The sequence below is a fragment of the Xylocopa sonorina genome, chromosome 6, assembly GCF_050948175.1.
Source record: "Xylocopa sonorina isolate GNS202 chromosome 6, iyXylSono1_principal, whole genome shotgun sequence".
In the NCBI taxonomy this organism is placed as follows: Eukaryota; Metazoa; Arthropoda; class Insecta; order Hymenoptera; family Apidae; genus Xylocopa; species Xylocopa sonorina.
The window spans coordinates 6,852,493-6,875,070 of record NC_135198.1 but is presented as its reverse complement, the minus strand read 5'-3'; the positions used below and the strand labels follow the sequence as shown (position 1 = coordinate 6,875,070).

Genomic DNA, 22,578 nt, shown 5'->3' with positions numbered 1-22,578 from the left:
TATATAGTTAGTTTTGTCATATTCACGTACGAATTCAACGTGTACACGAAAAGAAATATGTATGTATGTATATATGTATGTATGTATGTATGTATACTATATCTATCTGTGAGTCTACTTAGGACATCTAATCCGGTGAATGTGCTAACATGTAACACTTGTAAATCTTGGTAACCTTCTTCCTAATCCTACACTATCTATCCACGTGCTTTTGTACGAATATTAAGAATGTTTCGAACATAATTACATTGTGACAATTAATAAATATATATACATATTTATTTAATATAAATATTTAATAAATATATATATCTATATATTTCTTTTCGAGCAACGTCAGATTCGTTGCATTAGCGTTGAATCCATTCCATTTATGTACGTCTAATGATTATACAACATTAGTGACAATTACATGTTTTTCCGTATTAACGGTAATTATCCATATACATATATGTATAGACTATATTATCATGTACATATCGAATTGAATTCGCTGGTAGCGAAGTTACTATGACATCTCACAGGGAGCGGTGTCGAGAAAGAATCTACGTGATACCTGGTAATCGCGTATTATGCACTCCCATTATCATCTAATATCAGACACGGTGATTGCTTTTAAGTACAAGAATTTGTCAAACTAAGAGCTAAAAAGCTGGGTTATAGAATAATGAGATTAGTAATGATGTCGTTAACACCACCTAGAAATAAAATACACATTACATACATCGACACAACGTGACTTTAGAAATAAATCAATCAATTCTCTCTATACTGCGTATTAATTAACATTTTTCTATTTTATACACTTTATGTACCTGTGTCTACGTTCTATGTACGTACACACATACATGTGTATATACATTTCTATGTACACACACGTGTGGAAATACTTATACCTTACTGCAACCAGTTAAATTTAATTAATAAAGGTAAACGAATGCATCGATACTATATGTTGAAATGGAAAGGTTCATCTAGTTAGTATCTGATTAATGAGTAACAACAGTGCTTGACCAACACACGTGATTTCGATCTGGCTTTAGAAGAGGAAAGTAAAATCGATTGATACCTTGGTATGTATTCTTCACTAACATGAACATTGTTAATCATTTATGACAAAAATTGATCGGCAATTTGTAGATATATACAAGTCTGTACTGTATATAAACTGAGTGACATGAAATTGATAGTAAGGAATAAATCATGCAAGAACCTCTATTTTTGTTAGCTTCGTCTGTACTGTGTGTATCGTATCATCAAAAGGATCGGAAAGTGAACAGAGACAATCAATGATAATCATTAAAGCGAGAACAGATTCCAAACCAGATCGGTTAATTTGCTGTTTAGGTAGTCATTCTACTGCGAGATTAAGTACAAAATCACATACGTCGCAAGCTTTTTCACTACTCTGTTGTCTATACGAGAGCTACGGTCGAATCGATGCTCTACTATCAACTTAGTAATACCTTTCTTCAAATTAAGGATCCAGCACAAACTGTAAACGTGGACACAGTGTAAGTAAATTAGTAAACAAAATTTAAATGAAATCTCGTATAACAACAAAATACTAGTACATTTTCCACCATTAATTGGAAAAACGATTATTTGGCTGCATCAGCGTTATATTGCTAAGTAATAACTAAAAATTGCCAGCTGAAACCCATTTTAAGATTAATAAAATAAAAGAGAAAGGTAATAATTTAGGGGGGAAATTTCCGATTCAAAATAAAAAATACCCTCGATAACATATAGCCCCACACGCGAAGAAAAATTTATTTACTCCGAATCGGAGTTCTATAGAAGTTTTTACCGGACAACACAAAAAGAAAGGATGTAGGAAGTTTCAGGTATCCTAATAAAAGTAAGTACGTATAACAAACAGACGATAGAATTTAAAATACGATCAACAATGATGACCCTCGAAATCGAGAAGTCGTCAATGCCAAGTGGCACATTGTTATTGCGACAAGTCGAGATTTTGGCACCAACTCAAATTCTTCTTCTCAGAATTCGATCTTGGAATACTTTCCCAATTTTTCTCTGTCGATTTATCACGAGGACATTCTTGCGTCGGCATATACATCCGCACGACTATTCCCATCCGACTTATTATTTAATAATAATGAAAATCGTATACGAAAGAGCACGCGTGACCATTGACAATAGAACTCACCCTCGCAGCGATGGACGTAGTCGGTTTCTCCAGCAGGTCCCAAAGCCACTTCTGATATTGCGCGCATTGGCCCTCGCCGAACTCCTCCTCTTCCCTTTGCCTCAGCGACTCCGCTTCTTTGCGCATCTCCTCGTGCACGTGTTCCTTCCTCTGATGATACTTATGCTGGCAACAACTCTCGAGATAGAGCTCGTCGACGCCCCAATACTCCAGGTCGTCGCTAAACGCCAGCACGCACATCTCGTCGACGAGATGCAGTTTTCCGGTACGATAGAAATTCAGGATCGAACTGAACGACTTTGGATGCCGATCGAAGAAGTACTCATTGTCGATTAGGGAATAGTCATCGCATAGTTCGGTGATGGCCTCGTGCGTGTTACAGTCCTTCAATCGGCCTAGGCGCGTGTGAGGCAGCCTCTCAAGTGTACGCCACAGCACCTCGTGCTTGACACCCCCGACGTTGATCGAGACCCGTCTATTAAGGGCCTTCGACCTCATGATCATAAACGGCTCAGGCGGTAGGGACGTCATCGACCTCGAGAAAGCACGCTGCTGCTGCATCTGCAGCGGCAGGGGCGGCGGCGGTGGCGGCGGCAGCGGCGGCGGCAGCGGCGGTGGCAGAGGCGGCGGCAGAGGCGGCGGTGGCAGGTTAATCGGCGTCACGGAACCGGTCGGTCCTACGGACGACGAGAAAGGAGCGTACCGGACCTCCTTGTTCGTTCCACCACCTCCTCCGCCGGGTTTTCCTCCTCCGACAACGGTGACCCCTCCTACCGTCACTCCTCCGCCCATACTAATCCCTGACCCAACTATGCTCGCTCCGCTTCCAGACCCGATACCGACTCCAAGGGTTCCTCCTCCGCTACCGGTGCAGCTAGCGACCGATGCACCGGCTGCACCAGCCCGCTGCAACGTCGTCGCGCCGCCACCCTCGAACACGAAACCCTGGTCGGTGCCGATGTAGGGCACCGTGCACGACGACGACGACGATAGCACCGGGCCCGTGACCACGGCGCTCCCATTACGTTCCCCGTCCGCCAGTGTTGAGTCGTCTTCGAACCTTTTTTCACTTAGCATCAAATGCACCCAGCCGATGATATCACGCTGACGTGCTGGCTAAACGTACGGGTATCTCTGCTTTTCCACGTGAACTCCTATTTTCTTCTATCCCTTTGTACTTTTCCTCGTTCTCTCCTTCCACTTCTCCTCCTCCTCCTTCTTCTTCTTCGTCTTCGTCTTCTTCTTCTTCCTCCTCCTCCTCGTCCAGATTACCTTTCTTGTGCTTCATCCGTACCTACGTCTGTCTTCTTCCGTTGGCTCGGTTAAACCGCGCCACGTCATAATCTGTGTATAAAAATATTTGTGAAAAGGTTTGTTATAGGTGTAGCAGAAAAATTAATACGTTGCATGGCATGTTCACATTGGCAAAAAAGTGTGTCTTTTTTTTATTCATTTTGTTGAAAAATGTATGTTAAATGAAACGGATTAACGGGATGATAAAACCTATCTTATTATTAGTACGTTTCGGCTGCGACATTTCGCTGTAGAGAATGAATCATAACGATAAGAATAGTACGATTCTGCTTAGATTGTTCTTATTGTACCATTTGCTTGACAACAAATTTTAGATGATTATATCCCACTAAAAAAAATTATTCTTCACTGTTATGTGATAAAATAACAATTAGACATTTCACCCATGACGTTACATTATAAGTTAGAGAAATTTTAATGAGTACATCGTAAGTAGGAGTACACCTATGAATATTATCAAATATAACCGTTTAATAGTAGCTATTTTTACCATTCTTCGAATCATAGTTACCCATACCTTCTTAGTATTTATAATACTTCGCGAGCTAACGATCTGTTGATGAAAAAATAAGGTGCACCTTATTTCAGAGGTAATAACGACATTTTCGATTCTATTCCCAAAAACTTCATTCTACGAAATGGATGATATCGCGTATAATTAGGCCAAATTTCAAATCTGATATCATCGTTACTATTTTCGTACGTATGACAGAATCTTTCTTCATAGTCGCACGCATACCCAAGCGAACGAGAGGCTGCCTAATCACAAAAGAGGAAACACAAAAAGCAACAGAAAAAAGGGAGAGAAAGACAATGGAAAGGTATTTTTTGGGGAAAAAGCTTGAAAAGTGTCTGAGGCGAACATTATGTACTACTAGCACTATTTATATACGAGGTTGATACACTCTGACCTAGATTCTCTACAAAAAGCACCTGTCCCGATAGTCCTGGTTCAATCGTGCACGTGGGTTCCGTGCAAAGTCTAGATCAGTATGTAACGGGAGCGATTATTTTGACGAAATGTTGCGGGCTACAATAAATAGCCATTAAGCATGCACGATAAGGAGTACGATCGTTTAAAATTTTCACGCAATGCTTCTTTATAAAATGCCAACACTTTATCTACAGACGGAATAACCTCTGCATACCCATGTGCAGTTTATACAAGAATTTTATAGATTACTTTAAACAAAATAACACGAAACTGTACACACGGCACATTTCGATTCGCAATCTCGTTCTTACTGGAATTCTGTCTGCGTTTCAACTTCCTGCGTTATTCAAAATATTTTCATTTCCAAAGCTGAAGTTTATAATTTATGTGCTTGTAGTTTTACACAAATATTTCACCTCCCAACTATAATTTCTAGTTATGGTACTAGCTTAAACAAAAATCAAAATTATCCATTACGACTTCGAATACGTACGTTTTATTAAACACATAAACTATTCTTGTAATCGCAACGATTCTAAAACTATTCTCACTGCAATCGAGGAGCGCAATTGGTTACGAAGAACTATTCCTATTGTTTACTGAGTAAGAGCTGTTGAAATGTGGCCACAGTGGATAGCATTAATTTACAACGATACATTAGAAAGAGCAAGAAGAACAGAAAGTGGAGGAGTGAGAGAGAGAGACAGAGAGAGATCCAAAAATAATTTCTACGTTAAAAAGGATGAGGTCAGATTAAATAACGTTCAAAGAACTTATCATTAAGTGAAAATACAGTTAAATGACTATGTTATGTAACAATGTAGTCATACTTGTATATTTTAGTTATACCTCTTCACATTTTATGGCCGCGAGGAGTGTTGTAGTACACAAAATATTCCAATAAAAATCGAGGTAAATCATCACGTTGAAAAGAATGATTGTAAAGCAAAGGTAACAAAAATTTTATTTGCACTGCATTCAGATTCTGCTAAAAAGATCTTTCTTCCCCTATACACGTACACCCTAAGTTTATTCGTACATACCAATGGCGAAGTAAACGCTCACAAAGTAAACACATCTGGATAACTCTCTGTCGACGAATAAACGAACCTATATACTTGTATGAACAGAGAAGTAAATAGAGAAAAGGAAGAAGCCGCGACAAAAGAGAAGAAAGACAGAAAGAAAGAAAGGAAATTGATCTTTTTCTACCACATTAATCGTTGAATCACAAACACATTTAGCTGCACAAATACAATCGCTGAAAGGGGTTGTTAGGCGTAAGTGCACAACATGTTGTTACAGTTTCATGGCAATTGTTTGATACCCGTACTCTAAAAGCTCTTTTGGAGTACACCACGATATCTACTTTGCGCAGATCGATCCGTGTGGGCGGAAACAACTGCGCGAAAGGAAGTACCCCGAACGATCATTTAAATGTCTTCGATTCTCTTAAGTAATTATAAATTGCATGGAGACGTAGATAAAAGTCTAATTTAACACGTCTACGAAGCCGCGGTGTGTAATTGACCCTATAACTCTTTATCGTTCAAAACATTTCATATGGGAAACCTTGCTCCGCAGAAATCTTTACTAGAGTTTCGCATCGCTTTTTAAATGTTAACGTATTAGCCAAAAAAGTTCTTCCACGTAATCTTTCCACGTAAGATTGAACATCAGATTTCTATCCACATGATATCGCGAACAATAATTTTAAATGTCACGACATGGCATTTATTCGTGGCATAATTCCAGACCAAGTCTCCCTCTTACCTCCCTAGGTGGCTTCGTATTCGTTATGCTCAATGTTCTCGTTATCGATTAAATTATTATTTCTCTCTTTAATTCGGTTCTATTCACGATCGACATGTGCGGCCGTATTCCTACAGATATAACACCCCATTTGTTTGTGCAAAATCTTTATATATAACATTAACCCCCGGCCAAGCAACGCATGCAGAATAATCGGAGGTTGTATTATTTAAATGCATATTGTCCGTTTATTATTTGGTTGCATGGGCTGAATCTTGGCTAAGTGTCAATACGATGCTGTATAGTTAGCAAAAATATTCGCGAAGTGTCGTAAGATGCGCCAGTCTCGAATTCTTTGCTTTTAATAACGTTGCTCGATATTGTGATTCCTGGCGCTTTAAAAGGATCAAAAGCAAACTGTACAAACGTCGAACACATGTCATTTCGAGAGATGTGAAGAGACACGGTTTCAAATATGCAAAGTACTATTTAATATATTACACAACGAACCACTCGTACCTGTACCGTCCAAATAAAGTACTCTTCTAACAGTAGTAAAGATGGATGAAGAGCGTTACCAGACAGTAGTAAAGAACGATTATTTACAGCCTGCATCCATTGTGACACATTTTCTCGTTTGTTATGCACTGTACTGTCATCAATTTATTTTTATTAGAATATTTATTTGAATGTAAAAATCAAAGTTTTTTATATAAAAATAAAAAATTACCATTTTATCAATAGGACATTCGCAGTGGGTGTTCTGTATCCCATTTCCTTTTTCTTTCTCAACAGTGGCTCACATTATCAAATTGCCTAAAACATTCTTTGCGTTTAACTACATCCAAGTCATCAATAATTATTTAGCAAGTTTCATTTGAAAATTTCGTAACGAAATTTAGTACTACGAAACGTTTAAACAAAATAATTGTCAGATCGTCCTGTACAGTGACAAATTGATAAAAGTATAAACGTGACATACCATGAATTAACTTGATTGAAATCGATAAAGTAACAGCGAAATGTTGAATGAAATATTTGACTTTTTGCCGGAATCAAGAGCACGCGAAGAGATTCAAATTATCTGGGTCTGTGCGCGTGTTATTCGAGGACAGTATTTGACGTGTACCGGTACGATTCTATAATGAAGTAGCTCCTATACGGAAATAGATGTACGATGGTAATAGAAACGGACCAGAAGCACGCTCATTTTTGCGACTCACCTCGGTCTTAAACACAGGCACCACTCGCTCGAAAGGACAAGACATCGCGCACCATTAGATAGCAGCACATCTTCTCGTGATTAACACGACAAATAATACACAGAGGCGAGTACTGACGAGCAGTGAGGACGGTATCGTACTGCCACTTGTTCCACACCAAGCGCTGCAATCGATGTTCGCGCGTCTATCGATTAGGAAATGGTCAATGTGACATAGTCGCTCTCAGATATAATAAAAGAAAGAAGGAAATGTTACATATCTATTGTTTCGAAATTTTGCAAAAAAAGGAACTGTAATAAATAAAACTAAAGTATAACGCACTATCATTCTATTTAACATATTAGAACAGAACTGCAAGACAATTTTCTTAAGTGCTGGGTTATTCGAAACAATACTGATAACATTTTTGATCACTAGCGGCATAGACCGTGTACATGACAATGGTGACGATACGAATTCTACTAATATTATAACTGCTGCTACTGTACCGGATAGAGATATTGTTTGGATTATAGCCAGACGTGCGCCTGCGTCGACGAATATTGTACGCTGCTCTGTCTATCGCGCGTGTCATGAAAATTTGACCTCCACCTATAACGTTCGTTTTTCTCTTTTCAGAACCGGTAGCTCGATATCAATTTTGAACCTGTATAATGTTTGTGCATGCGCATACCTGCCTGTGCGCGCGCACAATAGATTTAAGAATTCGCAGCGGTTCATTTGAATGAATAACAAACCTTCTTAACGATATACTTGACGGTAAATTCTCTATAAAGATAAACGAATGGCATGATAATACCAATTACATATGTAAAAATCAAATACTTTACTAACAAAACTTTTACTATTAAAATTTCTTCTAACTTCTATCAGTTGTACAAAATTGTATGCTTGTTCTACCAAACTTTAGCAATAGCTGAACATTTAAAACATTTTTTTAGCATAGACGCAAAAAGTATGTGTAAGAAAATCAGTTTATTCTCTCCAAGAAACGTGTACATCATCAGTTCTATATCTTTGTATACAAGTTGTATCCATCCATGGTGTATGTCCCTGACTTTTATATTGAAGTAATCCGGCTACAGCGATCATTACACCATTGTCTATGCAAAATCGTTCATCTGTAGCATAAAGTATTGCATTCCTCTCTTTACACATCACTTGCATCATATCTTGTAACCTTTCGTTACATCCCACACCACCAACAATCAATACTTCTGATGATTTTACATGAGCCATTGCGCGTTCTATATTGTTATTGAAATTAATATATATATAATATCTGCCTCGGTTAAATAATATTTTATGTTTACGACAAACAATAACATTACCTGTAATTTCAATAAGCATAGCAAATACTGTTTCTTGTAAAGAGAAACATAAATCCTCAGAGGTAAATTCTTTTGAGTCAAGCCAAGAAGAAAGATGTTCTTCTATGTAACTTAAAATTCCTGAAAAGGATACGTCCATTCCTTTTACTACATAGGGTAATGAGACAAATTTTTTTCCCCTATGTATATGTACAATGTTATTACGTAACGAGTACAATTAGCGCTTAATATATTCAAAAAAATAAATCTTATTTTTACAATATAACTTACTTCTTTGCTAGCTGTTCTATATTATAGCCAGGACTAGGATCATTTGAAAGCTTTAACAATCTGGCAAAACGGTCTAAACAGTTTCCAACAGCGATATCTATTGTTTCACCAAAAATACGATATCTCTGTTGAGAATACGCAATAATCTGTGTATTTCCACCAGAAACGTACAAAACAGTAGGATTTACGCTTCCTGTGATCAATCGTCCCATTTCTATGTGACCGATACAATGATTTACAGCAACTATTGGTTTATTATACATCTGAGCAATTGTTCTTGCTACCAATGCAGCAACTGTTAACGGTGCCCCCATTCCAGGTCCTTTTGTATAACATATTACATCGATATCTTTTAATGTTAACTTAGCATCGTCCAATGCCTTTTGTAGAATACCGAGGACATGTTCCCTGTGATGTTGCGCAGTTTCTCGAGGTAGAAATCCTTTTGAAAACAATCTTTAAAAAGATTTTACATATAACACTTTACGTAATAACATATGATAAACACGAATTACTTCCGTAATCAAACTATGAAACAACATAAACAAAAAAGGTTAATGTCACCTTCGCCTGGTGGAGTAATATACGTATGCCGTACGTTAGACAAAACATTCTCATCTTGAATAATTCCAACGCCCAATTTATTTGCACTACCTTCGAAACCAATTGCAATTACCATTCTGCCGCTTTTACGTACAACTTTAAAGAACTCTGAAAACTAACTCGTGCGGTTTGTGGCCATTGGCATATACCTAAATTAATCGTCCAATAGAAATCGTAGACGACATGCGCAACAGATTCGTATTCATTTCATTCCGCTTAATTCTCGTTCGCATATATTAGAAACAGAGAATAAATAGGGAACATTTTCATAAGAATGGAAGGTAAATAATTGATTTAATAATAACGTTTGTAAAACTGGATACAGACACTGTGAATAAACCTAAAGGCGGTGGTACGAGGAACGTGAGAGATTCACGAATTACCCAAATCCCTACAGCGACATCTGTTACTTATCCCGTTTGGAATGCATCCTCTGCATTTGGTGCGGCTCCTCAAGAAAAGTCTCCTTAACGATCTTCATTCGTAGAACGTCCCGCGGAAGTGATTCACCGATTCTCGTCGCAGAAAATGCAAGTTTGCGAGTTGCCGCGGTGAGAAAAGTGAGTGTCGTTATCAGGAAAGGTTCTTGAGCGCGGTGAATGTCGTGAAATTCCTCGAGTAGCGCTCACTGGGTGGGCGATTGATTTTCAAAGTGACCGTCGGGTGCCAACGAATGAACGCCTCTGACGCTTCGGTACGAACGGCAGCCAACGCTGCTAAAGTTAGATCTATTCGTATACTCGTCGAGTAAAAGTTTTGTGAAGCTACGTTAAAAAAAAAAAAGAAAAAAAGATAAATAAATAAATAAAAATGAAAAATACATATATATAGTGCAAAAGGTGTGTACCAGCAAATGGAAAACGCGAGAAGAGCCGACCTTCGCTTTTAATGAAAGAAAGAAGCGAAGGAGGCTGTAACGCGTATATACCGGTTCCGGACACTCTCTTTCTTTCTCTTTATATCCTCAAGCGAACGCTTGAGGCGTAACGCGGTCCTCGAGTTCTCCGTTGCGACATCAGTAAGGTGTTACCCGGGTAATATCTGAAATGGTGTCGCGGAAAATACAGTTCAGCCGGTCGCGAAATCGCGCAGTCGGGCCATTATGTGACCTTGACGTACCCGTTACTCGAGCCACGAATTCCGTGCCGCGTTTCGGTGTGGCTACGGGTCGTACGCGACAAGATATCCTCCGACGCGCACCGGAAAGGTGATGTTCCGCGGATGACATCTTCGGACGATGTCGGAGAAACGTCGCGAAGCTTTCGTATTCATTGAATTCTCTCATCTGTGTGTACGATCGGTGTAACACTGGCGAGTAATCTTACCGTGTATCCGTTGCTCGGCTCGTGAGTGCCGCCGGTAACGGCATTACCCGGGTGATGCCCGATACAAACTTCGAATTCTATCCAGATTCGGTCCGGTAAAAGGCCGCGAAAACCGCGGGAGACAATCGACATCGGTTGACGCGCGCGCGCGACGCCTTTCGAAGGCGATCTCTGAATTTGGTTCGACTCATTGAAAGTCCACGCGACCAACATTTATGGATCGTGGATCGAAGCGTACTACAATTCTGGACATGCGGAGAGTGGCGATGGTAAGGTCTCGCGACGGGTGATGTCCAGTACCACATATGGATTTCGCGAATCTTAATTCTGAGAGCAAAATAAGAAAAGAAAGAAAAAAAAAACAAACAAACAAACAATTAAGATAAAAATATACGCTTTTGATCGGGAATACTAACTTTTCCACTACTTGACCACTGCGGACGATATCCATTTGTGACATACAGAATTTTTCATGTAGGCCAGTCGACCCAAAGGACGAGTGGTACTGGTTCTTCTAGCGATCTTATGGCGATTAGTCCAATGTATTATCATCTTTATGGGCATTCTATCACGTATTGAAAATTAATGTATTCACTGCTCTCGCAGGAGTTCGGATCACCAACTTTTTGCACCTCCTACTTCTTTCATTCTAACATTTCTGTCAGGTATGCGTGTTTCGAATGTATACAGAATTTTAACTATTACAAGCTGTTCTTGCTTTTATTCGAAACAATTATGAATAAGAAAAGTTTATGTTGCATCTTCTTTTCTAGGAATGTCACGAGACTATGATAGACGAAGAGGAGGTAGCGGTAGTGGCAGCAGTTCTAGTAAATTACGGATGGATACCAATGTATCGCAACCCAGACCACACGGTGAAAATTCAGGGAAACGAAGAGAATTAGATAGTGTAATGCGGAAAGCTCGTGAATCTCAGTCAAGTTATTGGAATAAAAAGCTTTTGGAAGTAGAGGAGCGGGATCCAAATAGGTGGAGACACAGTGGATATAAGGAATTATATGTTGGTGGCACAGCAAGTGGAGAACCCAGCAGGGGGCACCCTAGAAGTCCAAGAAGTCCCAGGCCTCGAAGTCCTCATGTACCAAGACCGCGTAGTCCTCGAACTAGAAGTCCGCGATCACCCCGTGAAAGATCGCATACAAGAGGAAGACCTACGCGTAGCCCAAGCACAGGCAGCACTTGTTCTGATCGATCCTGCAGTGTCTGTTCGCCGAAGGAACGACGACGCATTGCCCAGCCATCTCGTTCGCGATCAAGATCGGTCACACCAGTTCGAGCTCGAGCACACCCGAAAGAAATAGTACCATCAAGCTCACGAGTAATACCAACCCGTACTAGACCGCGATCACCTCCTTTACCACGTCCACGTACACCTCCACCTACACCACAGCCTCCACCACGTCATCAAAAGGATTACAAAACGATTAAAGAAAAAGAAACCAAGGTTCGACGCAAAGAGAAACATCACGCTAGAATCCCGGAAGATCCACGGGTTCCAGATCCTATCCCATTGGTAAAACATACTTTGTTCACAGTTAATTATGAATTCAACTTTTACTTAATTTTCAACACACACACACTCTCTCTCTCTCTTTTTTCTCTCTCTTTCTTATATTTAAATATAAAACTATGAAACTTGTACAGATGCGTAAACCTGTAAAGGTAGAAAAAACTCACTCAAGTCATGGATCAGCTCAAATGATTAGGCCACCTCCCGAGTCCTCGCCTAGCGAAGACAGTGATAGTTCTTCCACAACATCACACGTGGGCCCACCTAGAATGACATTATCAGAGCGGTTAGCTATGCATTATGAAACTACAGAGAAAATTTTAGAGAGCATCGCTTTGTTATAATATTAAAGAAAATTTTTAAATAATTTAAAATTGTTTTAGGTTTGGAAAAATGGCACAGTGGAGCGTAGATCGTAGGGATATGGAAAATATGCGTATTACAAAAGATGGTGAAAACGCAATGAAAGTTGTAATAGAGGGTGAAGAAAGAATTGCAAGACTAGGATATGACTCTCCACCGCCAGGACATTATCCCGAGTCACTGTTAGCACAAGGACCGAGAGGTCTCGAATGTTGGGATGACGTCCGTGTTAGATATGATTATTATAAGGCAAGAGGATATCTTCGAGACCTTACACTAGACGACTATATAAAGTGGGAAGAATGGTGGTATAAATATCAAGAATGGTTAGAGGCAGAACGTTTTTATGAACAATGGGCGTCTACAAATCGTCCTTCCGGTGGAAATCGAAAGAGACGCGGACGACGTAATAATACGGCTCATTGAAATTCGTAAACTTGTTACAAATCATTCTTGGTTCATAGACATTATCATTAATAAAATGTACTGTAACATTTGTTGTGCTTAGTAAGGAGTGCAGAAAAGTGTGTAAACGCTTTATACAGACATGAATACATACGTTCATAGAAAGACCATGCGTGCGCGTACGCGCGCGTGTGTGTATATACACGCATACACACACCCACACATACATACACATATATATATACAAAAAATATATATATTATAATAAAAGGTATGACTCTTCTATGCTGTAAAAACCTCATTTTCGTCAGTGCATCGAGTAAAACTTAATACAGAATTTTCGTTTTTCATTCAGTTATTTTATTTGTAGTAGCATACGTTCATCGAAATATTTAAAAGTAAGAAAATGCATATCGAAAGAGAAAGATATAATAAAAAATTAATTTCTATACTTATATATTTTATTTTAATCTCACATTATATTACATCACTTTTTTTACCCATATTTGTATGAAATATCTTTAATTCGTAATAACGATATGTGACAAATAACTTTCTGATGATAGAAGCATCAGTATAAAGAAGAAATTAATTTTTTTGTAGTTCTTTTTTTGTAAAAAAGTAAACTACGCACATACAATTATAAAATAAATGTTTCTTACAGAATTTAATTTTTTTATTTATATTTCAGTGGACACTAAACAAAATCTTAAATACATTTAATATTAACTAACAAATTAGAGATTCTACAAAATATTAATCTTATTACGATGGAATTATTTTCAAAATGGGGCATAGATTATTAATTTATGTAATTTAATTTTCAGTATTTTATTATTAATTAAAAGCAATTCTTATAAAATTCTAATCCTCTATATTTAGAAATAGAAATTATGAGATATAAAGATGTGTGAGATAGATGATCTGTTAAAAAAAGGAAAAACTTAGCAAGTATATCATAATAATGATTTCAGATCTAGATTTTTTAATTAAATTTGTATACTGTGATTTACCTCAAACCTACTCTAATTTTGTATAACAAATAAATATGAAGATGTTTCGAAATTTATGTAGCATTTATACAAAATAAATTTTATTTCTGTTCTATACATTTATAAAAAAATAAACAGTAATTTATATTCAAAAGTACATCGCATTAACTATATTTTTTTAAAACTGTATCTCTTAAAATTAATTTTTTTACCGAGCATAAGATAAGCTATCTCTCCTAACGAAAGGTTGAAAGTTTATCAAAAGTGAAGTCTGTACCTAAACATACTAAAGATTCGTAGAAAGAACTTTATAGATTGTAGTCACTTGGTGACTAAATTTCAAACCAAACAGAAGCAAGAATGGCATCACAGAAGATTATTAGGAAAATAATCACATCCTCCTTAGGTCCAAAACCTGTTGGACCATATAAGTAAGTAGTAATATATTATCCCAATTAGCTCTTGATTTAAAAATGTATTTACGCAAACTAAATTACAAGTTAAAGTACGTTTAAAAGGACACAAACTTATGATTGTATTATTGTTGACAAGCAATGATTCTCAATGACTAAGCATGATCTGATAAATGTTCAACTTTGCATACACATCGATAACTATTAACTATCAACAAATAAAAGTCATAATTATGTATCCATTTAATCGTATTTGTGCCATAATCTACACGATTAAAAACTAAATATAAATGTTTAAAATAGTCTATTGATATATGAACCGTTCAAACTTTTATATTTCAAAAAGGAATCATAAGCGTCTATGTAGCCACTACGATAGTCGTATACACTATAAGAGTTAATATGAACATTACAAAATGTACATTTAGTTCAACTATAATCTAATTCATTCTATTTTAATAGCCAAGCAGTGCTTGTAGATCGCACTTTATATTTATCTGGAGTTCTTGGTGCTGATATTAAAACTGGGAAACTCGTCGAAGGAGGTGCTGTTGCACAAGCTCGTCAAGCTCTTATAAACATGGGACACATCTTAAAGGAAGCTGGATCTGATTATACTAAAGGTTACATTTACTTAAACAGTATAAGATAGAAAAGTTGATTTCCGATGTGTAAAAATTCTTAAAGTCTACTTTTAAATAGACTAAATCAATTATGCACAGCATGATTCACATGATACGTATGACAATTATAGATTTTCAATGCGTTAAAGTCGTAAAATATATTAACCTCGCGACATCTCGCACAATTAATTACTACGTCTAATGTCGCAGTAACAGCTGTGTATATATATTTTATTCTGCTACTGTGGCGCCATCTCTTCGAGAAGTGCTGAAACTGGTCGTAAATCATTATCGATAGGAAAGTGAACTATTGGTAGATAGTTGCGCCATCTCTGTGAGCGTATACGAACTAATTCGCCATAGAGCTTCAGCTATGTCCCACGAGATGGCGCTACGTTCGACAGTAGTTCACTTCGCTGTCGATAACGATGTGCGACCAGTTTGAGCACTTTTCGGATAGATGGCGCCAGCAGTCCGATGGTAAGTCACTTCGCTGTCGGTAATGCTGTGCAGTTTCAGCCTTTTGCGAAGAGATGGCGCCACGATGTATTTTAAATACATTTTCGCTTTTATTTAAAAATATTGTGATATATATATTAAAAAGTCAATAAATTCCACTAAAATAAATTATGAATCAGCGTGATAATAAAGAATACATCTTTTTAAATTATATTTGCAGTTATTAAAACAACAATTTTTCTACAAAATATGAGCGACTTTGTTGGTGTAAATGAAGTCTACAAAGAATGTAAGGTTTTATCAATTTATTTTGTTATATCTTATTATATTAACATATAATGGTGTATATAAGTCCAATTTTCTTTCATTCAGATTTTAAGGAACCATATCCAGCCAGATCTACATTGGAAGTTGCAAAGTTGCCAATGGTAAGAACTAACAAATCTCAGAGCTTAATTACTCAATTAATTTAAATCCTAATTTTAGGGAGCACTCTTTGAAATTGAAGCTATTGCTGTTACTGGTGAGGTGGAGACGATCTAATAACATGTTATATTCAATTTATAAATATTTCATGTTTCTAAAGTATATATATATGTTTAAATTTATATGTATAAATATGCGAGCATTCTGATGTATATTTTTGTACGTAAACACATATGTTTCAATTGTGTTGTGTACCATAAAAATTAAAATAAACTTTTTATATACATTTACATACAGTTTTATATACATTTTTATGCATGATTTTAACGCCACGTGTAAAACTAATTAAACACAGCCAACTAATAAGCGATGATGTCACTAAGTAGAATTGAATTCTATTGGACGATTGTGGACCTGTACTCTTTGATTCGAAATACATAAAATAAATGTAAACCTATCTTAAGCTTCTACAGTTTGTGTTACATCTGCTATACATAGCTTATTATTTGGATACAATAACCTCTTTTACTCTTTTCGGAGGAGGTTTGGCACGTGCGAGTGTCGTTCCTACGATTCCATTGAAATCGTAATTCATCTACATTTAGCTGTGACTTTTTTTACCTCGTACTTATCAAAATGCCTCCAAAATTCGATCCTAATGAAATTAAGAAAGGTATGTTTGCGATATTTCCATGGGTTAAAGAAATATAAAATATTTTAACGCGTATGCTTGTTTCAATAGTTTATCTGCGATGCGTTGGAGGTGAAGTAGGAGCAACTTCGTCGTTGGCTCCTAAAATTGGTCCTCTTGGTTTGGTAAGCTTATGTATTATTAAACTGTTATTTAAATTTCAATTTGCTATTTTATTAAAAAAAGCTATAGACTTTGTAACCAAAAGTGTTTGATCTTTTCTGTTAATATTGCATTCTCTTTGAAAGAAATTGTGTAAAATATTTATACAATATGATCTTTACAGTCTCCAAAAAAAGTTGGTGACGATATTGCCAAAGCTACCAGTGACTGGAAAGGTCTGAAGATAACTGTACAATTAACGATTCAGAACAGACAGGCAACAATTTCGGTGGTTCCATCTGCTGCTTCATTAATTATTAAAGCATTGAAGGAACCTCCAAGGGACCGTAAAAGGCAGAAGAATATCAAACACAGTGGAAATTTATCATTCGATGATATTGTTGCCATTGCTCGGTCAATGAGACCAAGATCTATGTCTAAATATCTCAGCGGTACTGTTAAGGAAATCTTAGGAACTTGTCAATCAGTTGGATGCACAGTCGAAGGTAGACCACCTCGAGATCTCATCGAAGATATCAATGGTGGAAAACTTCAAGTTCCTGACGAGTAATATGGTGAGTTTAGAGCTCTTTGCAAATATTTTTAGCACAATGTCTTTTAGTCTACTACATGCAATGTGGTCTTGTTATTAGGAGAGGTTTACTACAATGAAACACTATGTTATTATTATGTTTAGAGATAATATAGATTGTCATGTTTTAAAAATTGATATTGTGCTGAAAAATATTTGATTTGGGCTCTTGGTAGGGGTTAGCATCCCATCCACCTGAGCAGTTATAGTTGTGCTACTATAGGCTGCCAGGGAAATTGCTATTGAGGAGAAAACCTCAATAAAAAATCATTACTTGATATGCAACATTTGTATCTATTAATTAAAAAAATTGTATATTGTTCTTCGTTGTTTCAGATTTCTGACAAGGAATAAAAAAATAAAACATTTTTAAAACCAAAGTCTTATGCTTTTATACATACTTCCCCTCCCAACAAAATGAATTAGTTAAAAACGTTTAAATACGTATACTTCATGCATACATATCATTTTATACACATTCAGTTGTAACCAATAATCATTTTGTTGCTGTTTAGCAAATACTATCTCATTGAAACAAATGGTTCTATTTAAAGCAAGTAAAGATAAGCAAAACTGTAACCTTTGAATAACAAATACAATTCAATTGCCATTGTTATATATATTTCAAATCGCATATGTATAAAAACAATTTTACATTATTACATCCACCACTGTCCAAAAATGAATTTACATAAAACTGCACAATATAATATTACACCTTTATACTAAAACAAATTTTTCTATGACTTTATATCCACTTTTTAACATATTTATTTTCAATTTATAGACGCATGAAAAAGATTTTGATATCATTGAATTGTGTATTATTTCAAATTGCTTATTAATTAATTTATTAAGTATACATTCTCCTACAAGAATCAGAATTCTTGTTAAACTTATTAACTAGTGGATATTCTAAACAAAAGTACATTTGTAATTTACAAAATGTAGGTATAAAATTACAAGTACATTAACAGTATCTTTTAAATAAAGAAAAATTTATCATTCTAACACCTCTATCAAGTTCGTATATTTTAAATATATTTTGGAACAAGAGGGATATTAAATGCAGTTATTATTGATGTATTTTTAGAAGTATATTAAGAAAAGAGTACTCTGCATATTTTCTATACCTGTTTCAACATAATTAGATATAGGACATAACAACAGAGAAATTTTTGAATTGATAAAATCAGTTTTTTTGGTAAAATAAGAATTTTATTGTCCTAAAACATATCCTCGTCCCCAATTATGACCACCGAATGTATTTCTAGTAGGTTGTGTTTGTGTTCTCGGTGGCACAGCACCGAACCACCTAATGCCAGTCCTTTGAGATGGAAAGTAAGATTCAAGAATTTTTGGGGTATTCAACAATTCAGGTCCACCAAGTTCTTGAGGATATTTGAATTTCAAGAATATATAAAGATGTCCTACTAGAATACCAAAAAGTTCCATCATACCACCACCGGATAGAATGAGATTAAATCCGAATAATACCCATGGTAAATACATAGCTTTGAATTGTGTACCTATTTATAGAAATAAAATTGATATTTTAAATTAGAAACGCTCCGAAAGATTTGCATGAACTTATTAAAATACTTTCAGAGAAATATCTACTTTACAGTCACGAAATAGCAGTTAAAACAACAGTTATGATACAGTAATAAAAGCTAGTACTCTAATAGATTCGTCTAGATCTCGTTGTGCAAGAAATGAATAGCGTAGCATCTAGAGATACGTACCAAACCAAAAGTTGACGATAGCATCTTTATTCAACTGACACCAAATATATAATATACTGATTACCATGGGATCCATCAAATAACGGAATTCACCAATAAGTCCTATAATGACGCAGCAAATCCAATTGAATAACAATAGGAAACAATAATCTGCTGGTCGCCCATCGTATTCTCCTCGTTCTAACCTCAGTGAATAATTGTACAAGAAATAACAGTTAATTAGAAAATGAAAGCCAGTGGCTGGCTTGAGAGGGTAATAGAAAACACTGGTCGCTGCCCTCCATATCTCGAAATTGTTTATAAATCGTTCACTTATGAGTATTAGCCAATTTGGATTTATTAATCCGAATCTTCCAGCCAATGTACAGACTGCTGTGCATAATAGCCAATATCTTGTAAAAATTGGCAAGGAATTAAACCAATCTCTCACATCTGACATTTTCTTAATCACTACGTTTAAACAACTGTTAATGCGATACTATGCACAGTAATTACCACGCAGAATAATCAAATGTACGACGTCAGGTCATTTAGTGACTAAACAATAGCACTACGTGGATCTAGGTTAGAACGTACAGCAAACATGGTGTCATATGAAAGACAATGATTGTAATTAATTTATTTCCCTGCTGGAAGTCACTTCCTGTAAATAACATGTTTGGATATAAGAATGTAAAAAAGAGAACAGAAACAGAAAAGCCATGTGTCGTTTTTAAATGTTAAAAAAATAAACGAATTATCAGATGCGAGTACTCTAATTCTTTCGTTGATTACATATGATCCTACACGTGAACTCTTCTGATACGTCGATCAAAATAAATTTGTTATTTCGAATTATTTATCAAAATTTTGTACGATAAAAAGCTATTTACATGAATAAGTTGTTTTAGAATTTTTTCCTTTTTTTTTATACTTAATTATAATTAAAATGTACATAGTAATATTCGTGCTACCTTTTATTAAATTATAAATGTTTTCAGTTTGTTTTCATTAAATTAATTTCTATATGTATATCAAATTTAAAATAGTAAAGTTCAAATCAATAGTATAAATAATAACAAATAAAATAGGACAATACATATTATAACATTAAGTACATTACTGTTACAAAAAATTATACATCGCAAACGATATAAAAGTAATTTATAAAAAGTCATGTTTTATTCGTGTAACATTTCTGAACCGATGATCAAGAACAAAATTGATAATTATATCATATAATACGTAAATACATTCAAGTGGTTTATAATACAATGTATTACAATGCGTATGAAGAACCTTAAATAATATTTATACGTGAAAGATTTGTATAACTTCCTGTTTTCCTTCTTTGTTTAATATCATGTACAACGTTTCATATACAATAATGACGGTATTTTGTTTAATAAATTCTGAATGCAAAAATGTAAAAATTTGTTGCTAAAGAGTTATTACAAATACTTCCTATTTACACGCACACAGTCACACATGTATATACTAACTTAATCATCAGCTGATCTTTTAACTTTTCGCTGCCTGGGACTCTGTCTCGGAGTTCGAGGAGATTTATCTGTAGACAAATTTACATATAAGATATAGTTAGTGTTTTACGTATGATTTAAAACACCTCTTACACTTACTGATTCTATTCAGTGTTTCCTTTGGTAACCAATCATAATCTACATTGTTAGGATTTGATGTACCCATTTCCACGGGTGCTTTACGCGTGTTGGAAGATCGAGATTTACGACCAAGAGACGAGAGAAGCTGTTGCCCTCCTACGAGCGTCAATATTACGCATGCTGCCAAAAATACGTACAAGAAAACTGTTTCTCCGTCAAGACCGTCATCCAATTCAATTATTTGCACCGTTTCATTATAAACAGCTTCACTGAAGCTAATACCATTCTGTAAAATTATATAAATTGTTATTAATTCTTTTACATTAATATCTTTACCAGTCTTAATGTAGAAGATGAAAGGATTTTACTATAACAGAAGGATATTAAATATGTTACGCACAGTGTCCCTATAGTTCAGATTTATATTAAAGCCAAAGGGTCTTCCAGCAAGATTCTCAGATGGAATAAATGAATATGCCAGAGTAGCTTCCTGCTTTGATTTCACAATTTTGTTGTACGTAACACTTGAGAAATTTTGGATATAGAAGTTAAAATCCATTGCATAGCGAAAAGAGGCATCCAAAGATTCAAGAACAAAATCGGATTCCCCTTTATTGATAAAACCAACAAGAAATTCAACTAAATTTCCAGCCGGCAATTCTAAAACGAACACCAACGATATATTAAATATTAATTTCATAAATTCATAATGAACCGTGCAATTGAAAGGAAACTTGTATGTATACCCAATGTTGATAGTCCATTATAAACAGGTTTAGTAAATAATATAGTTGTATCAGCATCAGATGAGGCAGTGGTTGTTTCGTCTTCGGGTTCTTCGTCTGTTATCACTGAATTATCTTCTCCTTCGATATCCACAATATCGTCTATATTTTCATCCTCTTGAGCATAAACTAAGATAAAAGTACAAATTGAAAATACAATTATTCACATGTCAATTAATTTTAGACATTAGAATTTAACTGTCCTCTCCACGAATGAGTGAAGCTTTTGAATAAACTTGAACAGAATTTCAGTAAAACCTTTCGCCTTCCAATATTGTTATCGTGCAATGTTTTGTCTCTGTAAAACTTAATTTAAAATCTCTGAAATATATATCCAAAGTCGAATGGAATACAATTTTTCTATGTCAACACCAGTCGCATATGTCCAATAGGGATATCAAATCAGAAAGTAACTCTCAATTAACATTCTTTATTGTGGCATTACCTCTGTTCGACATTAAAGTAGCCGTGGAAACGAGGAATAATAACAAAATGCTTGATCTCTTCATTTCGTTCGGTCGGTTTTGAACTAACTTTTCTGTTATAAATATCGATTTATCCTATTTTTGCAAACACACTTCACAACCGACAGTTAACTACGCTCCTTCGGTACAGCACGACCGGCTACCATCCATCCCTGCCTGCAACGTGGAAGGACAACAACGCAATCGTCAAATCTACAACGTGGAACATCAACGTAACGTTGGCATTAAGTGAAAATCATCAGAAATGGTCTTAGCGTTACCAACATGGTAAATTTAATTACCAATAGCTAATTCCTCGAAGAAGAGAGATGCATTCGTATTTTTTAATATTCATTAAAAACCAACGAGATATGATCTAGCAACAGGATAATGTACGACACGATACATATCGCATTAACTTAATAATAATTAAAGAATTCGAAATTAAAGAAATTACAAAA

At 35.7% G+C, this 22,578-nt stretch overlaps 7 protein-coding genes and 1 long non-coding RNA gene across 16 annotated transcripts in view; 3 read left to right on the top strand and 5 right to left on the bottom strand.

Annotated features, from left to right (window-relative positions):
• The window catches only part of Shab (Shaker cognate b), a 30,046-nt gene extending 26,796 nt beyond the window's left edge, over positions 1 to 3,250 (bottom strand). For all 3 annotated transcript variants that reach the window (XM_076896872.1, XM_076896873.1, XM_076896874.1), the window contains exon 1: positions 2,174 to 3,250. In XM_076896872.1, coding sequence (XP_076752987.1) covers positions 2,174 to 3,250 — 1,077 coding nt within the window. The remainder of the gene's footprint in view (positions 1 to 2,173) is intronic.
• Positions 3,251 to 3,272: 22 nt separating this feature from the next.
• LOC143424755 (uncharacterized) lies at positions 3,273 to 7,883 on the bottom strand. 2 transcript variants are annotated; one of them, XR_013101965.1, is made up of 2 exons: positions 7,397 to 7,883; positions 3,273 to 3,517 (listed from the first exon to the last, which is right to left on the bottom strand). It is a non-coding gene; the product is annotated as an uncharacterized LOC143424755 (long non-coding RNA). The 2 variants fall into 2 exon arrangements; XR_013101966.1 differs by lacking the exon at positions 7,397 to 7,883 and adding an exon at positions 6,195 to 6,315.
• Positions 7,884 to 8,345: 462 nt separating this feature from the next.
• Positions 8,346 to 9,855, bottom strand: Tcs3 (Probable tRNA N6-adenosine threonylcarbamoyltransferase Tcs3). The gene is made up of 4 exons (XM_076896972.1): positions 9,562 to 9,855; positions 8,998 to 9,439; positions 8,728 to 8,906; positions 8,346 to 8,643 (listed from the first exon to the last, which is right to left on the bottom strand). The coding sequence occupies exons 1-4, from the start codon at positions 9,674 to 9,676 to the stop codon at positions 8,372 to 8,374; spliced, it is 1,008 nt and encodes a 335-aa protein (XP_076753087.1). The 5' UTR covers positions 9,677 to 9,855; the 3' UTR covers positions 8,346 to 8,371.
• Positions 9,856 to 9,957: 102 nt separating this feature from the next.
• LOC143424703 (uncharacterized) lies at positions 9,958 to 13,612 on the top strand. 6 transcript variants are annotated; one of them, XM_076896950.1, is made up of 6 exons: positions 9,958 to 10,385; positions 10,427 to 10,439; positions 11,532 to 11,590; positions 11,699 to 12,459; positions 12,591 to 12,742; positions 12,840 to 13,612. In XM_076896950.1, exons 4-6 carry the CDS (start codon positions 11,701 to 11,703, stop codon positions 13,243 to 13,245), a joined length of 1,317 nt encoding a protein of 438 aa, XP_076753065.1. In that variant the 5' UTR covers positions 9,958 to 10,385; positions 10,427 to 10,439; positions 11,532 to 11,590; positions 11,699 to 11,700; the 3' UTR covers positions 13,246 to 13,612. The 6 variants fall into 6 exon arrangements, with proteins under 6 accessions (XP_076753065.1, XP_076753068.1, XP_076753067.1 ...); XM_076896953.1 differs by lacking the exon at positions 10,427 to 10,439 and having other exon boundaries at positions 9,958 to 10,160; XM_076896952.1 differs by lacking the exon at positions 10,427 to 10,439 and having other exon boundaries at positions 9,958 to 10,294.
• Positions 13,613 to 14,537: 925 nt separating this feature from the next.
• On the top strand, positions 14,538 to 16,427 carry Uk114 (reactive intermediate imine deaminase A homolog UK114). The gene is made up of 5 exons (XM_076897008.1): positions 14,538 to 14,647; positions 15,092 to 15,252; positions 15,932 to 16,000; positions 16,084 to 16,139; positions 16,198 to 16,427. The coding sequence occupies exons 1-5, from the start codon at positions 14,577 to 14,579 to the stop codon at positions 16,252 to 16,254; spliced, it is 414 nt and encodes a 137-aa protein (XP_076753123.1). The 5' UTR covers positions 14,538 to 14,576; the 3' UTR covers positions 16,255 to 16,427.
• Positions 16,428 to 16,648: 221 nt separating this feature from the next.
• Positions 16,649 to 17,902, top strand: Rpl12 (ribosomal protein L12). The gene is made up of 4 exons (XM_076897004.1): positions 16,649 to 16,810; positions 16,880 to 16,953; positions 17,115 to 17,505; positions 17,859 to 17,902. Exons 1-3 carry the CDS (start codon positions 16,774 to 16,776, stop codon positions 17,499 to 17,501), a joined length of 498 nt encoding a protein of 165 aa, XP_076753119.1. The 5' UTR covers positions 16,649 to 16,773; the 3' UTR covers positions 17,502 to 17,505; positions 17,859 to 17,902.
• An 816-nt stretch (positions 17,903 to 18,718) lies between these two features.
• Der-1 (derlin 1) lies at positions 18,719 to 19,930 on the bottom strand. Its single transcript, XM_076896989.1, has 2 exons — positions 19,268 to 19,930; positions 18,719 to 19,051 (listed from the first exon to the last, which is right to left on the bottom strand). Exons 1-2 carry the CDS (start codon positions 19,704 to 19,706, stop codon positions 18,741 to 18,743), a joined length of 750 nt encoding a protein of 249 aa, XP_076753104.1. The 5' UTR covers positions 19,707 to 19,930; the 3' UTR covers positions 18,719 to 18,740.
• Positions 19,931 to 20,488: 558 nt separating this feature from the next.
• Positions 20,489 to 22,352, bottom strand: L(1)g0320 (signal sequence receptor subunit 1 l(1)G0320). Its single transcript, XM_076896986.1, has 5 exons — positions 22,099 to 22,352; positions 21,615 to 21,782; positions 21,269 to 21,528; positions 20,887 to 21,154; positions 20,489 to 20,816 (listed from the first exon to the last, which is right to left on the bottom strand). The coding sequence occupies exons 1-5, from the start codon at positions 22,160 to 22,162 to the stop codon at positions 20,749 to 20,751; spliced, it is 828 nt and encodes a 275-aa protein (XP_076753101.1). The 5' UTR covers positions 22,163 to 22,352; the 3' UTR covers positions 20,489 to 20,748.
• Positions 22,353 to 22,578: the final 226 nt, after the last annotated feature.

What these genes read in the sequence shown, in the direction of transcription:
- Tcs3 (XM_076896972.1), bottom strand. Translation starts at nt 9,676, where the DNA reads ATGGTAATTGCAATTGGTTTCGAAGGTAGTGCAAATAAATTGGGCGTT. An exon ending in TATTACTCCACCAGGCGAAG is followed by an intron (nt 9,440 to 9,561) that starts GTGACATTAACC and finishes TGTTTTCAAAAG; the next exon opens with GATTTCTACCTCGAGAAACT. An exon ending in TATGCTTATTGAAATTACAG is followed by an intron (nt 8,644 to 8,727) that starts GTAATGTTATTG and finishes ATAACAATATAG; the next exon opens with AACGCGCAATGGCTCATGTA.
- LOC143424703 (XM_076896953.1), top strand. Translation starts at nt 11,701, where the DNA reads ATGTCACGAGACTATGATAGACGAAGAGGAGGTAGCGGTAGTGGCAGC. An exon ending in TTCCAGATCCTATCCCATTG is followed by an intron (nt 12,460 to 12,590) that starts GTAAAACATACT and finishes AAACTTGTACAG; the next exon opens with ATGCGTAAACCTGTAAAGGT. An exon ending in AGAATGACATTATCAGAGCG is followed by an intron (nt 12,743 to 12,839) that starts GTTAGCTATGCA and finishes AAATTGTTTTAG; the next exon opens with GTTTGGAAAAATGGCACAGT.
- Uk114 (XM_076897008.1), top strand. Translation starts at nt 14,577, where the DNA reads ATGGCATCACAGAAGATTATTAGGAAAATAATCACATCCTCCTTAGGT. An exon ending in AAACCTGTTGGACCATATAA is followed by an intron (nt 14,648 to 15,091) that starts GTAAGTAGTAAT and finishes CTATTTTAATAG; the next exon opens with CCAAGCAGTGCTTGTAGATC. An exon ending in TGGATCTGATTATACTAAAG is followed by an intron (nt 15,253 to 15,931) that starts GTTACATTTACT and finishes TTATATTTGCAG; the next exon opens with TTATTAAAACAACAATTTTT.
- Rpl12 (XM_076897004.1), top strand. Translation starts at nt 16,774, where the DNA reads ATGCCTCCAAAATTCGATCCTAATGAAATTAAGAAAG. An exon ending in TCCTAATGAAATTAAGAAAG is followed by an intron (nt 16,811 to 16,879) that starts GTATGTTTGCGA and finishes TTGTTTCAATAG; the next exon opens with TTTATCTGCGATGCGTTGGA. An exon ending in AAATTGGTCCTCTTGGTTTG is followed by an intron (nt 16,954 to 17,114) that starts GTAAGCTTATGT and finishes TGATCTTTACAG; the next exon opens with TCTCCAAAAAAAGTTGGTGA.
- Der-1 (XM_076896989.1), bottom strand. Translation starts at nt 19,706, where the DNA reads ATGTCAGATGTGAGAGATTGGTTTAATTCCTTGCCAATTTTTACAAGA. An exon ending in TATCGTCAACTTTTGGTTTG is followed by an intron (nt 19,052 to 19,267) that starts GTACGTATCTCT and finishes TTCTATAAATAG; the next exon opens with GTACACAATTCAAAGCTATG.